The following is a 16,128-nucleotide window of genomic DNA, read 5'->3' on the forward strand; positions in this document are numbered from 1 at the left end:
ATACTAAAGGGGAAAAAAAGAAAACTGTTAAAAATGTTCTTAAAATAAATTCTCAGACTCAAAAAAATACATCCAGCATAAAATGGCCTTCAGTCAGAAGAAAATGCATAAAATCTAATTGATTTCCAAGAAAACTTAAAATTTAAAGAATTTCTGTAACTTTCTTAGGGGCCAAAGAGCTAATTCTGTTCTTGGTATTCGGGTAAATAAGAAATAACTTGTAACTACCTACACACTTTCTTAACAATTCCCCAATAAAATATTTTTTACAAAGTAGAAATTATATATAGTTAATTCCTTTTTATCTGTCTTAAAAGACATAACAAAATAACTAAATACTTGGAGAATCAAAAGATGTGGGAATTAATTTCAAAATTATCAATGTTATTATACTATGAAAAAAACTCTCCTAAACATCAGAAAAGCTTTTTAATACCAGATCTATGTATATAAAAAATTTTACAACTCAAAATTATAGATTCTTATTACCGAGTCATTTTATAGGTTCTGAATTTAGATCTTTCAATAATGCATCTGAGAGACATTCAGGAGTCATTTTAGTACCAAGAAAATTTTCAACCAATTCACGTGGAGGTTTTGATCCACCATAAGCTAATAGTTCACGCCTATATTTTTTACCAGCTATTTGGTTAAATGGATCGTTTTTAAAATATTCGTGCCAAATCCATGATGCAACTGATCGAGACATCAAATATGAATAATATTTTGCACCATAGCCAACAAGGTGACCAAAGCGCAACTGCCATGCAGTATTTGGCACATGAGGCAAACCATAGTACAAGTTTTGAATTTGAGCTAGTAAATCTGTAGAAGAACAGTTTAAAAAATTGTTGCTATGACATGCTTGGTCATAAGCAGCGTAAAATACTTGTAGCTGAGTTTCACAAGCTGAAAACTTTTTCTTACAGCTTTGAAGTTTACTGACAAGATGATATGGAATCTCTTCACCTGTTTTAAAATGCCTAGCAAATTTTGACACTACTCGAGGATCTGAAGCGAAGTATTCCATAAGAACAGATGGCACTTCTGCAAGATCTGTAGAGCATCGAGTACCAGTAACATGCTGATAACTTGTCCTTGCCAACATAGAATGCATAGCATGACCCATTTCATGAAATAAGTTATCAACCATACCTGTAGTTAACAATGAGGGTTGAGACCATGTTGGATTAGGCAAATTCAACAAGAGGACAACAATTGGCTTTTGATAAGTCCCATCATCACACAGTCTACCTCCTTGTATAGTAAAATGACAGTCTTGGTTAGGTTTTTGAGGTCTCTCAAAAAAATCACAGTATATATAACCTAGAATTTCATTTTCTTCCCGAACACTCACTTTTCTTACATCATCATGCCAAAGTTCTCCATCAACAACCTCTTCTACCTGTAATGTTACATTATATAAGGATTTGAAAATAAAATTGAGTCCATCCATACAAACACCCAAGGAAAAATATGGAGAATAATCAGAAGAATCCACAGCAAATTCTTTTTGTTTAAGTTTTGAAATCATAAATGCCACATCCCATGGCATGACAGATGTAGCATTCTTATTTAATTCCTGTTTATATTTAAGCACAGCACTATAATCTTCATCAGCTTTAGGCTTTATTTTTTCACTTAGTAATCTTAGAAACTCATGGACAAACTCTGGTGTAGCAGCCATGCTGCCTCGCACTGCACGGTCAGCATATGTAGGAAAGCCACATAAGTTGGCAAGCTTTTGTCTTGCAACTAATAATTCGTGTAATAATTCTTCTTGTTGCCTGTCTGGATATAAGAATATTTTATATGCAGCTTCACGGATTAGTTCATTTTTTGAATCTGAAAAAAGATCACTAACAATAACAGTTTCACCATCACCTGAGAAACAATGTCGAATACTCTCTGGTAGTTGAGATTTAAGCACAGTACGTGGACTTAATGTCTTATTCATAAAATGAGATCCAACATGCAAGATATAATCATTAAATGCAACTATTCTTTCTCGTGTTTCTTGATCCAAATGGATTCCTGATTGCTCAAAATCAAAAAGAAACAAATGTGCAATATAGTCATCTATTGGATCAGTGGGGCAAATGTCTCCATTTTCAACAACTGCCTTGAGTTTATCGTATAATTCTCTATTTGTATTTAGTTCTTCTACAAAACTACTAATACTAATAGATGTATCTTTGGCTGCATAAGAAAATCTTTCTTGCGGATGAGCAACCCTAACAAATTCTGCTAAATCTGCAACTTTACATAATGTATCAGACAATTCGTCAAAAACTCGAACCATTTTACGTTTACGAGCTGGACTTTTTATTTCCTGTATCAACAAATCTGCTTTCCTAATGGCGTTCTCTTTTAACAGGTAAAATCCATATGGTTCTTGCAATTCCTTATAACCAAATACGCCAGTATTTTCTCCAAGAAATTGTGATTTTAAAGATGATACTTTGGATGGTCTGGTATTAAAAGCGTACGCAACAGATGACCAGGATGCTAAATTTCGTTTACTGAAAGAATACTCTCCTGTCCAAAATTTCACTCTTAAAATTCGTAAATTCACTTTCGTAAGCATTTTGGGTTTTACAAAGTAATATTTTCTTTAAATTATATGAATACTCTTTAAAGTAAATAATAGGTTAAACCTGAAAGTTTAAATTGTTGCTGAATGTGCATTTTGCTGATAAAATTAAAATAAAATCTCAGGAGCAGCACATCACATTTCGGAATCAAAGTAAATCACACTTCACAAAATAAAATTTGGGAATATATATTTTAAATAAAACTGTAAATAACTGACTTCAATTATAAACAGAAACCAATTTAGAAACTTTTTCTCCGGATAACGTTAATCAGAGGACGCATTCACCCTCCACCTCTAACCTTTGAGAATCAAACCCGCTTCCAATTAGTGCCTGTAGATGGCACTAACGGTTTGAAGCTGTCTATAGGCGTTAGCAAGAACTATGCCAATTCCAGTAAATAGCTATAATAGGGTTTATAAGATTTGGCAAATGAGCATATTTGTGGCAATTTATTCTGACCTTTTTCATTTCTTATTACGTAATTTTTATTTTTATTTTATTCCGCTAAAACTTTGAATCAAACTTTTTTGTTGTTCCACTCTTTCTGAAACTTTACTCATTTCTTTTTGTACATGCTTCTTTTATCTTTTTTAGAAATTAGCTGACAATTTGCTAATTTGTAATTGAATTTGATGGAAACTAATTTTTTATTATTATTAAAATATATTTATTTATTAAGAATTTTTTAAGTTATTCATTATAAATTATTATTTATTAAACAACTCATTAATAAATTTATTTAATCATTTTTTATTTTATTATTTTATAATAATTTTTTATTTGAAATAAACATTTTCAATCTCTGAAAATAATAAAAATATTTTGATGTGAAATTTGAATAAATAAAAGTTTTTACGTTATTGTAATTCGAAATAACATTTGGATGCAATGATTCCCTATAGAATATATGTATAAATATTTTACTATGTACAACTTTTTCGGCCGTATTCATCAACCGTTGTTAAACATCGGCTGATGATTAAACGCTGATCAGCAGTCAAATCGGTATTCACCACACCAAATCGGTTGACGATTTCCCCCTGTTTTGCCCCATTTTTTGATTCACGGACTTCCGATAATCAAATTTGATCAACGGTTTTCCGCATGCGCAGTTCTCAAGAAGGACAACTGTTACATTAGTTTTCAAACAAACATGGAGGATTTAGATACATTGGAACTATTGCAGTTGATATCAGATAGGAGGTGAATAATTTACACTGACAGAGTTTCTGATTTGGATTTGTTAGATGAATGTGATTTTGTTTCCAATGCATTTTATCTTTGAGAAGGAGAAATTAAGCACCAATATTTTACGAAACAGTGCTGTAACTACTGAAGAGAAATTGTGTATTGCCTTACGTTTTTTTGCTTCAGGAAGTCATCAACAAATAATTGGTGATTTCAATCAAACTAGCCAGTCATCATGTTGCCGGGCTATAAATGAAGTATCTAGATGTATAGCTGAAATGAGGCCAAGATTCATTTACCTACCAAATAATGAATCTGAGCGACTTGAGGTATGTTTACATTTATCCCTTTTACATCGTTCATATGGGAATCCCTTTTTATTGTTATTATATCCGAGTTGATTTTTGATTATTGTTTTCTGGAAAAAATTAGAATCTGTCTTTTGTATAATTCCGTGAACATTCAAATTTTTGAAGCAAAGGAATTATAATTAAAAGAATTTTCTAAACTTATTAATACCTTTTAGAAAACTCATCAAGTTTAGTACGATTATTCTGTTTTTTTGTCAATACTGTTTTACAGTTTTTTGTTCCTTAAAATACTTCCATTAAAAACATTTTATTGCATATTTTCTATCTGGTTAATCTAATGACTTGCTAATAAAATAAGTTATTTCATATCTATACATATTCATATCATTTGTGTAGTCTTATAGTTTTTTTAATTATGTTATTATGGCGATATAAGTTATTAAAAATTGATAATGTATGTATGTAATATTTTTTCAAATCATTTTTAATTAACTTTTAATATTACTTTTATAACTAGAATTCATCTGTAACAGTTTTTGCATTTGTTATGCTATAAGAAAATTTTCCCATTCTTTACATAGACAGTGTACATGTTAATCAATTTTAACCTTGCTCCTTTTATTTTTCAATTTTGTAAATCTGTAAAAATATAATAAAGAATTCAAGTATTAAAGATCAATATAAACTTAAAATTTTAATTATGCTTTATTCCATATTGAAAAATCTTATTCTTCCACCCCTACCATTATACCACTGTATATCAAAGATTATGGCAGATTTTTGTATGAATAAAGCAAGAAGGGTTTTTGAGAAACAACCACCTAAATAATAAATATGTTTTCGTTGAACAAATAAATATTTTAAGATAAGGAAAAAAAATATTCTTTCTGTAGAATATTTTCCAAATATTTCCATAGAATATTTCCATTATCTGAAATCACTTACAAATATTTTAAAATGCACATTTCTAGTGATTGAGAATAGAATATCTTATGTCTTTTTTTTTATATATATATATAAAAAGGTTTTAAAAAGTACTGTATAAATGAATTCTAAATTTAGTTACAAAAAATGGAATTTTTGACTTATATCAGATATTATAATATTTAAAATATTTAATATTATAATCAAATAAATTATAATATTTGTGTTTATACTATCAATTTTTAAGTATGTCATGTAAGTATTATTATTAAATTAGCAATTTTTTCATTAGTTATTTATAATATTATAATTAATTCTTATTTCACATTTCTCAGATTAAAGACTTGCAAAGATATGGAAGAAATAAGGAACAGCCTTTTCCTCCTGAAAAAAAAAGAAAAGAAAAGAAAGAAAGAAAAGCAACAAACAAAAAAATCTTTTTCATCTGTCTGGTGATGATTATACAGGATTGCTTTTTGTATTTTTGAAACTTTCCTATATGACTCATTTCCATGATTGTACACTGTTTTCACATGGGTATATAAGGTTTTTTTTTTTTTTTGTTTTTTTTTAGTAAATTGATTTTTTATGTTATTTATTTTATAAAAAAAGAATTATTGCAGTTTTTATTATGATTAATAATTAGAAATTTAAAGAAATTACTTTTGTTACTTATAAATTGTGTGATATAATAATGTGCTTAGTCACTCAATATAGCTAATCTCTTTTACAATATCAGTTTACTTCAGCTTTAATCTTCAACAATGTGTATAAAATTAACATTTTTTAAAGAAATCAAATTTTGATCTTTGTTATCTGCTGAAAATGATTCCCAATTTTTATTAATGTTTTCCTTCTCATTACATAACAAATTTTAACATTATTTCTAATGTGTTCTCTACCTGATTATTTTTTGAATTTATCTGTATAGAAATGACTAAATAATTCCTTATTCCCATCTTTGAAAATCAAATGTATTTTTAATTTGATGTTGTTCTTTTTATGATTTATAGAAAATGACATGCATGTATGGCTCATATCAGTGTAGTTATTTTTTAGTGGTTTTATGTGCTCATTATCTTATTACAATATGTATATGTATTAGAGAAATAAAAAGACACATATAGAAGAATTTTGTATTAAGAATTAGCATTAATGTTGCACCTCTATTGACACTTTCTTGTAATTCTTGTAGAAGAATTTTGAATTAATAATCAGCATGAATGTTATATTTTAAAGTACCTTTAATGGAACTTTTGTTTTAATGCTTGTAGAAGCTGTGACTTCTCTGTCAGAATTTTCTTTTGTAATTCATATATGTTACTTTTCGAGTCAAATTTGAATAAAATAGATTTTTGTATACAGAAGTCCTTTTTTAATTTTGCATATTTTAAGACATTCTGAGAAGTGTGTGAAAAACAAAGAAAATAGATTAATTGGGATTTGAAAATTTTGGAATTTGAAAAACAAGTATAGATAATAACTTATCCGAGTTAATTCAAATTTCTACAAATTATGATGCAAATATAAAATTTTAAAAAAGAGGTTTTTATTTTAAAAATTCAACTTAACTTAACTGACAGTTGAATGTAACCTATTAGAATAATATTTAAGATGATTTCAAGAAAAAAAAAATTGTGAAAAATTCTTTTACTTTTTTGAAACATTTCAATTTGGATCATCTTTCATCAAATTTAAAAATAGAAAGAGATTCCTTGTTTAAATACACAAGATCCTGAGTTGAAAAATTTGACAATTAAACAAAGGAAATTATGCTGACTTAACAGTATTTAGTTAGATGTTGTGCTGATAGGTATATGATTTCAGGAAGTAATGATTGTCATGAAGATATGAATAATTATAAAAACATCATTGGAAATTAATATAATAAAGTGACAGATATTATTCAAGTATGAGTAGAAACTAAATGTTAAAATATCAAAAAATTAATAACTTTTTTGGTACAAAATCCTGGGAATAAAAAAAAAGAAAAAGGCAAAAACTTGTTGAAACAAATGGAATTTCACATTTACTTGAAAGAATTAAAATATCATTACTAGTTTCTGACAGGCTAATCAAGTTAACCTGTGTTGCTTTTTGATTAAGTTTGAATCATCAAGCAGAAAGTGTTAAAAAATGTATTGTTAATTGTAGATGTTTTGCCACTCAATTTATTTGAACAAAAGTGAATGCTTATGATGTGCAAATTAATCATTTATTTCATTCAGGGATATCAATTCTAAAATAAGTATGGTTTTCATCAATATTTACATTATTTTTATACTGATTTGTAATGTCAAGTACATGTTGTCAAGCTAACAATTAGCCCATTCAAATTTAAAGAGTTGTTAAATTCATTGTTTACAAAAGTTTTAGATATGAGATACAAATGAGCTAATTCACTTCCACAATAATAAAATATTATAAAAAATTATTGCATGAATATTTATTTTGGCAAAAAAGGCTCTTGTTTTTCATAAGAATTCTTCAATATTCATATACAATTTTCACTGACTTTTGTTTATAATTTGAATTTTCTGATTTGCAGCATATATTCTGAATGTATATATTCTTCTTATATGTATATATTCTGACATTTATAACAATAAATTTATATCTTTTTTAACAAAATATATGTAAAAATTTAATATTCTGATAGTTAATAAAAGAAAATTTTTCCATATTTGCTTTTCGATAGAAATAAAAGCATACCACAGAATAAGTATTTTTTACTTTTATTCCGCTTTGAGGGAAAAAAATTATCTCAAACACTACTGAATATGTAGACAGCTAATACATATTTAAATATTGACACCAAAAACAATCTTAGTATTTTTTTAAAATATAATATATTGTGGAAGTTTAAAACCTATTTGTTTAAAAATAAATGCTGAAAGTCTAATAACAATCTTAAAGAGAAGTTTGTAATATATGCTATAAACTTCATGCAAACAATTATATGGGATTGCCAGAGATATCATTGCAATTTAAATAACCTTTGGAAATTGAAATATTTTGTGTAAATGAAAATTATTTACTAATATGAAAGTCATAATACTTGTAAGCAAGATTTTATACACTACATTTCCTCCTCTTTTATTATATTAAAAATACAGGATACTACAATTTTTGTTAAATTCATTGTTTAGAAGAAACTTCAATGAACTCCTCACTTGCGAAATCAGTTTGCAGCAGTTTGTTATTTCTATTGTTTATGTATATACTCTATAATTATATAAAAAATGTTTAAATATTTCCATAAGTAAATGAACTAATTTAAAGTTAATATGCATTTTTTTCAAAAATTTAATTCAGATAGACCTTTTGTAAAAGTTTAATTCATTGGAAAACTATTCAAAGCACAGCTAATATGCATATTCTCAATTCAAAAGAGAGCAAATGCTCAAATGTTTTATTACATAATAATAGAGTGGAAATTTAAAATATACTTGGTTAATAATGTATAGTCAGAGAAACAATCCTACGAAAAGCTATAATATCATGTAAGCAAATCGGTGAGATTATCACTAGGCAATATCACCTTCGTTTTCTCGTTTGATCCTTGTACACATCTGGGAAAGAAACAAAATAACAACAAAAACACGAAACAACGCCACCCATCAGCTGATAATCATGTGATATATATAGACCAATGAAGATCCATTTCCGGTTGAAAAAGGCAGAAAAAGCTGCTTGTCGTAACCTTGATGCTTAGTCGTGAAATTACCGTTCGTGAATACCAATGATCATTGGTTGATGATTTATCGTTGATCATGGGTTGAACGATCCGATGTTTAGCAACCGGTTTGGTGAATACGGCCTTTTTTCTAATTAAAGAGAAAGTGTGTGCGTGTTTGCAGAGGAGCATAAATATGCTTTGGATGGTGAGAATATGTACATTTTGATAGTGCAATCTTTAAACTTTTATTACTTAAAAATAACGAGAAACATGTATGTTTTTCTGCGTTAACTTCCAAAAATGCTTCCCTACTAAAACAGATTTTAATTCATCTTTAAAATAAAAATATGTTTATATACATATTTTTAATGATTTGCGGCCGTATTCACCAAACCGGTTGCTAAACATCGGATCGTTCAACCCATGATCACGAACGGTAATTTCACGACTAAGCATTAAGGTTACGACAATCAGCTTTTTCTGCCTTTTTCAACCGGAAATGGATCTTCATTGGTCTATATATATTACATGATTATCAGCTGATGGGTGGCGCTGTTTCGTGTTTTTGTTGTTATTTTGTTTCTTTCCCAGATGTGTACAAGGATCAAACGAGAAAACGAAGGTGATATTGCCTAGTGATAATCTCACCGATTTGCTTACATGATATTATAGCTTTTCGTAGGATTGTTTCTCTGACTATACATTATTAACCAAGTATATTTTAAATTTCCACTCTATTATTATGTAATAAAACATTTGAGCATTTGCTCCCTTTTGAATTGAGAATATGCATATTAGCTGTGCTTTGAATAGTTTTCCAATGAATTAAACTTTTACAAAAGGTCTATCTGAATTAAATTTTTGAAAAAAATGCATATTAACCTTAAATTAGTTCATTTACTTATGGAAATATTTAAACATTTTTTATATAATTATAGAGTATATACATAAACAATAGAAATAACAAACTGCTGCAAACTGATTTCGCAAGTGAGGAGTTCATTGAAGTTTCTTCTAAACAATGAGTTTAACAAAAATTGTAGTATCCTGTATTTTTAATATAATAAAAGAGGAGGAAATGTAGTGTATAAAATCTTGCTTACAAGTATTATGACTTCCATATTAGTAAATAATTTTCATTTACACAAAATATTTCAATTTCCAAAGGTTATTTAAATTGTAATGAAAAGCAATGATATCTCTGGCAATCCCATATAATTGTTTGCATGAAGTTTATAGCATATATTACAAACTTCTCTTTAAGATTGTTATTAGACTTTCAGCATTTATTTTTAAACAAATAGGTTTTAAACTTCCACAATATATTATATTTTAAAAAAATACTAAGATTGTTTTTGGTGTCAATATTTAAATATGTATTAGCTGTCTACATATTCAGTAGTTTTTGAGATAATTTTTTTCCCTCAAAACTGAATAAAAGTAAAAAATACTTATTCTGTGGTATGCTTTTATTTCTATCGAAAAGCAAATATGGAAAAATTTTCTTTTATTAACTATCAGAATATTAAATTTTTACATATATTTTGTTAAAAAGATAGAAATTTATAGTTATAAATGTCAGAATATATACATATAAGAAGAATATATACATTCAGAATATATGCTGCAAATCAGAAGATTCAAATTATAAACAAAAGTCAGTGAAAATTGTATATGAATATTGAAGACCAACAGCTATTTCACCAAAATAAATATTCATGCAATAAATTTGAATAGTATATAGTTATTGTGGAAGTGAAGAAGCTCATTTATACCTCATATCTAAAACTTTTTGTAAACAATGAATTTAGCAACTCTTTAAATTTGAATGGGCTAATTGTTAGCTTGACAACATGTACTTGACATTACAAATCAGTATAAAAATAATGTAAATATTGATGAAAACCATACTTATTTTAGAATTGATATCCCTGAATGAAATAAATGATTAATTTGCACATCATAAGCATTCACTTTTGTTCAAATAAATTGAGTGGCAAAACATCTACAATTAACAATACATTTTTTAACACTTTCTGCTTGATGATTCAAACTTAATCAAAAAGCAACACAGTTTAACTTGATTAGCCTGTCAGAAACTAGTAATGATATTTTAATTCTTTCAAGTTAATGTGAAATTCCATTTGTTTCAACAAGTTTTTGCCTTTTTTTTTTTTTTTATTTTTTTTTTTTATTCCCAGGATTTTGTACCAAAAAAGTTATTAATTTTTTGATATTTTAACATTTAGTTTCTACTCATACTTGAATAATATCTGTCACTTTATTATATTAATTTCCAACGATGTTTTTAATTATTCATATCTTCATGACAATCATTACTTCCTGAAATCATAAACCTATGAGCACAACATCTAACTAAATACTGTTAAGTCAGCATAATTTCCTTTGTTTAATTGTCAAATTTTTCAACTCAGGATCTTGTGTATTTAAACAAGGAATCTCTTTCTATATTTAAATTTGATGAAAGATGATCCAAATTGAAATGTTTCAAAAAAGTAAAAAAATTTTTCACAAAATTTTTTTTCTTGAAATCATTTTAAATATTATTCTAATAGGTTACATTAAACTGTCAGTTAAATTAAATTGAATTTTTAAAATAAAAACCTCTTTTTTAAAATTTTATATTTGCATCATAATTTGTAGAAATTTGAATTAACTCGGATAAGTTATTATCTATACTTGTTTTTCAAATTCCAAAATTTTCAAATCCCAATTAATCTATTTTCTTTGTTTTTCACACACTTCTCAGAATGTCTTAAAATATGCAAAATTAAAAAAGGACTTCTGTATACAAAAATCTATTTTATTCAAATTTGACACGAAAAGTAACATATATGAATTACAAAAGAAAATTCTGACAGAGAAGTTACAGCTTCTACAAGCATTAAAACAAAGTTCCATTAAAGGTACTTTAAAATATAACATTCATGCTGATTATTAATTCAAAATTCTTCTACAAGAATTACAAGAAAGTGTCAATAGAGGTGCAACATTAATGCTGATTCTTAATACAAAATTCTTCTATATGTGTCTTTTTATTTCTCTAATACATATACATATTGTAATAAGATAATGAGCACATAAAACCACTAAAAAATAACTACACTGATATGAGTCATACATGCATGTCATTTTCTATAAATCATAAAAAGAACAACATCAAATTAAAAATACATTTGATTTTCAAAGATGGGAATAAGGAATTATTTAGTCATTTCTATACAGATAAATTCAAAAAATAATCAGGTAGAGAATACATTAGAAATAATGTTAAAATTTGTTATGTAATGAGAAGGAAAACATTAATAAAAATTGGTAATCCTTTTCAGCAGATAACAAAGGTCAAAATTTGATTTCTTTAAAAAATGTTAATTTTATACACATTGTTGAAGATTAAAGCTGAAGTAAACTAATATTGTAAAAGAGATTAGCTATATTGAGTAACTAAGCACATTATTATATCACACAATTTATAAGTAACAAAAGTAATTTCTTTAAATTTCTAATTATTAATCATAATAAAAACTGCAATAATTCTTTTTCTATAAAATAAATAATAACATAAAAAATCAATTTACTAAAAAAAAAAAAAAACTTATATACCCATGTGAAAACAGTGTACAATCATGGAAATGAGTCATACAGGAAAGTTTCAAAAATACAAAAAGCAATCCTGTATAATCATCACCAGACAGATGAAAAAGATTTTTTTGTTTGTTGCTTTTCTTTCTTTCTTTTCTTTTCTTTTCTTTTCTTTTTTTTTTTTTTTTTTTTTTTCAGGAGGAAAAGGTTGTTCCTTATTTCTTCCATATCTTTGCAAGTCTTTAATCTCAGAAATGTGAAATAAGAATTAATTATATTATAAATAACTAATGAAAAAAAATTGCTAATTTAACAATAATACTTACATGACATACTTAAAAATTGATAGTATAAACAAAAATATAATAATTTATTTGATTATAATATTAAATATTTTAAATATTATAAGATTTGATATAAGACAAAAATTCCATTTTTTGTAACTAAATTTAGAATTCATTCATACAGTACTTTTTAAAACTTTTTTATATATATAAAAAAAAGACATAAGATATTCTATTCTCAATCACTAGAAATGTGCATTCTAAAATATTTGTAAGTGATTTCAGATAACTTTGGAAAATATTCTACAGAAAGAATATTTTTTTTCCTAATCTTAAAATATTATTTGTTCAACGAAAACATATTTATTATTTAGGTGGTTGTTTCTCAAAAACCCTTCTTGCTTTATTCATACAAAAATCTGCTGTAATCTTTGATATACAGTGGTATAATGGTAGGGGTAGAAGAATAAGATTTTTCAATATGGAATAAAGCATAATTAAAATGTTAAGTTTATATTGCAAATAATCTTTAATACTTGAATTCTTTATTATATTTTTACAGATTTACAAAATTGAAAAATAAAAGGAGCAAGGTTAAAATTGATTAACATGTACACTGTCTATGTAAAGAATGGGAAAATTTTCTTATAGCATAACAAATGCAAAAACTGTTACAGATGAATTCTAGTTATAAAAGTAATATTAAAAGTTAATTAAAAATGATTTGAAAAAATATTACATACATACATTATCAATTTTTAATAACTTATATCGCCATAATAACATAATTAAAAAAAAATTATAAGACTACACAAATGATATGAATATGTATAGATATGAAATAACTTATTTTATTAGCAAGTCATTAGATTAACCAGATAAAAAATATGCAATAAAATGTTTTTAATGGAAGTATTTTAAGGAACAAAAAACTGTAAAACAGTATTGACAAAAAACAGTATAATCGTACTAAACTTGATGAGTTTTCTAAAAGGTATTAATAAGTTTAGAAAATTCTTTTAATTATAATTCCTTTGCTTCAAAAATTTGAATGTTCACGGAATTATACAAATGACAGATTCTAATTTTAATTCCAGAAAATAATAATCAAAAATCAACTCGGATATAATAACAATAAAAAGGGATTCCCATATGAACGATGTAAAAGGGATAAATGTAAACATACCTCAAGTCGCTCAGATTCATTATTTGGTAGGTAAATGAATCTTGGCCTCATTTCAGCTATACATCTAGATACTTCATTTATAGCCCGGCAACATGATGACTGGATAGTTTGATTGAAATCACCAATTATTTGTTGACGACTTCCTGAAGCAAAAAAACGTAAGGCAATACACAATTTCTCTTCAGTAGTTACAGCACTGTTTCGTAAAATATTGGTGCTTAATTTCTCCTTCTCAAAGATAAAATGCATTGGAAACAAAATCACATTCATCTAACAAATCCAAATCAGAAACTCTGTCAGTGTAAATTATTCACCTCCTATCTGATATCAACTGCAATAGTTCCAATGTATCTAAATCCTCCATGTTTGTTTGAAAACTAATGTAACAGTTGTCCTTCTTGAGAACTGCGCATGCGGAAAACCGTTGATCAAATTTGATTATCGGAAGTCCGTGAATCAAAAAATGGGGCAAAACAGGGGGAAATCGTCAACCGATTTGGTGTGGTGAATACCGATTTGACTGCTGATCAGCGTTTAATCATCAGCCGATGTTTAACAACGGTTGGTGAATACGGCCGAAAATCTTATTTATGAAATTCCCTCTTCATTTCAACAAATTTTTAAATATTGCGTTTCAACAATATTTCTATCATTGTAAAGAAAGACAAATCATTTTTATTTTTTAATCAAACGATTTTCCGTTGTTAGAAAATATGAAATAAAATGATTCCGAATTTTAATATAATTATATTTATAGGCTGACATAGTATCAATTAATTCGTCCTTCGAGGCAGATTGTTGGACTGACAGCCGTATTTGGGAAGGAGTTGCTTCTAGATTTCTGCTTATTGATATACCCACGTGTGTTCCACTCAAAGAAGTTGCAGACGAACTGCGAAAGTTTAATGATATTGAAATCGGAGAGATGAGACGTTTTGTCAAACAAAATTCGACACAGCAAACTTCCCCAATTCTCGTTACATTTCTGGGGATTTCCCTTCCAGATTCAGTTAAACTTTGGCTTACAATCCAGAAAATTCGACCTATTATCGATCGGCCTAGACATTGTTCAAAATGTTACAGCTTTCTACACCCATCTAGGATATGTTCGAAAGACCAAGTTTGTCTTATGTGGAACAGAACATGTCGAAAATTGTCAAAACCCAGTTAAATGCATTAATTGTCAAGGTTCTCATGCAGCAACATCTAAAGCATGTCCCTTGTACGCCAAAGAACAACAAATTTTCGATCTAAAATGTCGTAACCACCTCACTACGGGGAAAGCACGACCCATATTTAATGCATCATCAAATACAACTTATTCGACTGTTACTAGATAGAACACGGAACCCGTAGACCTTGAAAAATCTTTAAACGACAAATTGGAATCCATCATCCAAAACATCAACAAAAAGATGGAGCAACATTTCAATGCGCTATTGGAAATATTTCAAAAGACGGTCGAGTCTATGGTGCAACAATTAATTCATGTGATCGAGAAAGGTGAAAAAATTAAATCTCCATCCAGGCAGAAAAAATCTTTACTTAATGCTTCGAAGAACTTAGCTAGTTCTACTAGTCAATCCATGCAATGGGATGCTGGTGGCCCTGCTGGATAAATAATCTTTTTCTGCGTTGATTTTTCTTTTTAATGTTTTCTGTTCCTTTCCCGCTTTAATGCTTGTTATTTGTTTCTCTTCTTTGCAAAGCGCTGCTCCAGTTTTATCTTTCCCAAATGCTTAGGGTTTTTGTGTGTGTGTCACCCCGGTGTTTGGTTGACCTCTTGCAGAATTTGCAGATTGAACCAACAGAAAAGGAAAAAACAATCTATTAGGATGCGTTTTGTTCAGTGAAATTTCCGTAGTATTAGGAATAAAAAAATATGGCTTGGTATTCCCCCCCTTCTCAATTTCAGATTTCTGGATTTTTCAAGAAATTTTTCTTTATGATGAAGAAGATTTTCGTTTCTATAAAAAAAAAAAGGTTTTTTAGATCTCGCAGGGAAGACAGACTGGGAGGGGGCCTTTTAATTGGAATCCCCGAACATTTGTCGGGATACATAATCTCTTCCGATGTACCTCACGATTCGGACGTGGAAATCCTCACCTGTTAAAATCCTTACAGCTTCTCTACACTTTTGATTACTTAACATTTACGCTCCTACAGGTTTTGACATTGACATTTTCGGAAACTTTTTAACTCACTTTCTGAACCAACGTTCATCTTTTGTGACTTTAATTAACATCACCCTCTTTTGGAGCTTAACCACTTCTTCCAGACTCGGCAACAATTTTGTCCATTGGTTAACGGATTCAAATTTTGTCATTTTAAATATTTCGAACCCGACGCACATTAC

General features: G+C 27.7%; 1 protein-coding gene across 1 annotated transcript; it reads right to left on the reverse strand.

The window, feature by feature from the left end:
- Positions 1 to 415: 415 nt before the first annotated feature.
- Positions 416 to 2,908, reverse strand: LOC129976223 (mitochondrial intermediate peptidase-like). Its single transcript, XM_056089678.1, has one exon. The coding sequence runs from the start codon at positions 2,585 to 2,587 to the stop codon at positions 494 to 496; it is 2,094 nt and encodes a 697-aa protein (XP_055945653.1). The 5' UTR covers positions 2,588 to 2,908; the 3' UTR covers positions 416 to 493.
- Between the last annotated feature and the right edge of the window lie 13,220 nt (positions 2,909 to 16,128).

This window comes from Argiope bruennichi, chromosome 7, assembly GCF_947563725.1.
Source record: "Argiope bruennichi chromosome 7, qqArgBrue1.1, whole genome shotgun sequence".
Lineage (NCBI taxonomy): Eukaryota > Metazoa > Arthropoda > Arachnida > Araneae > Araneidae > Argiope > Argiope bruennichi.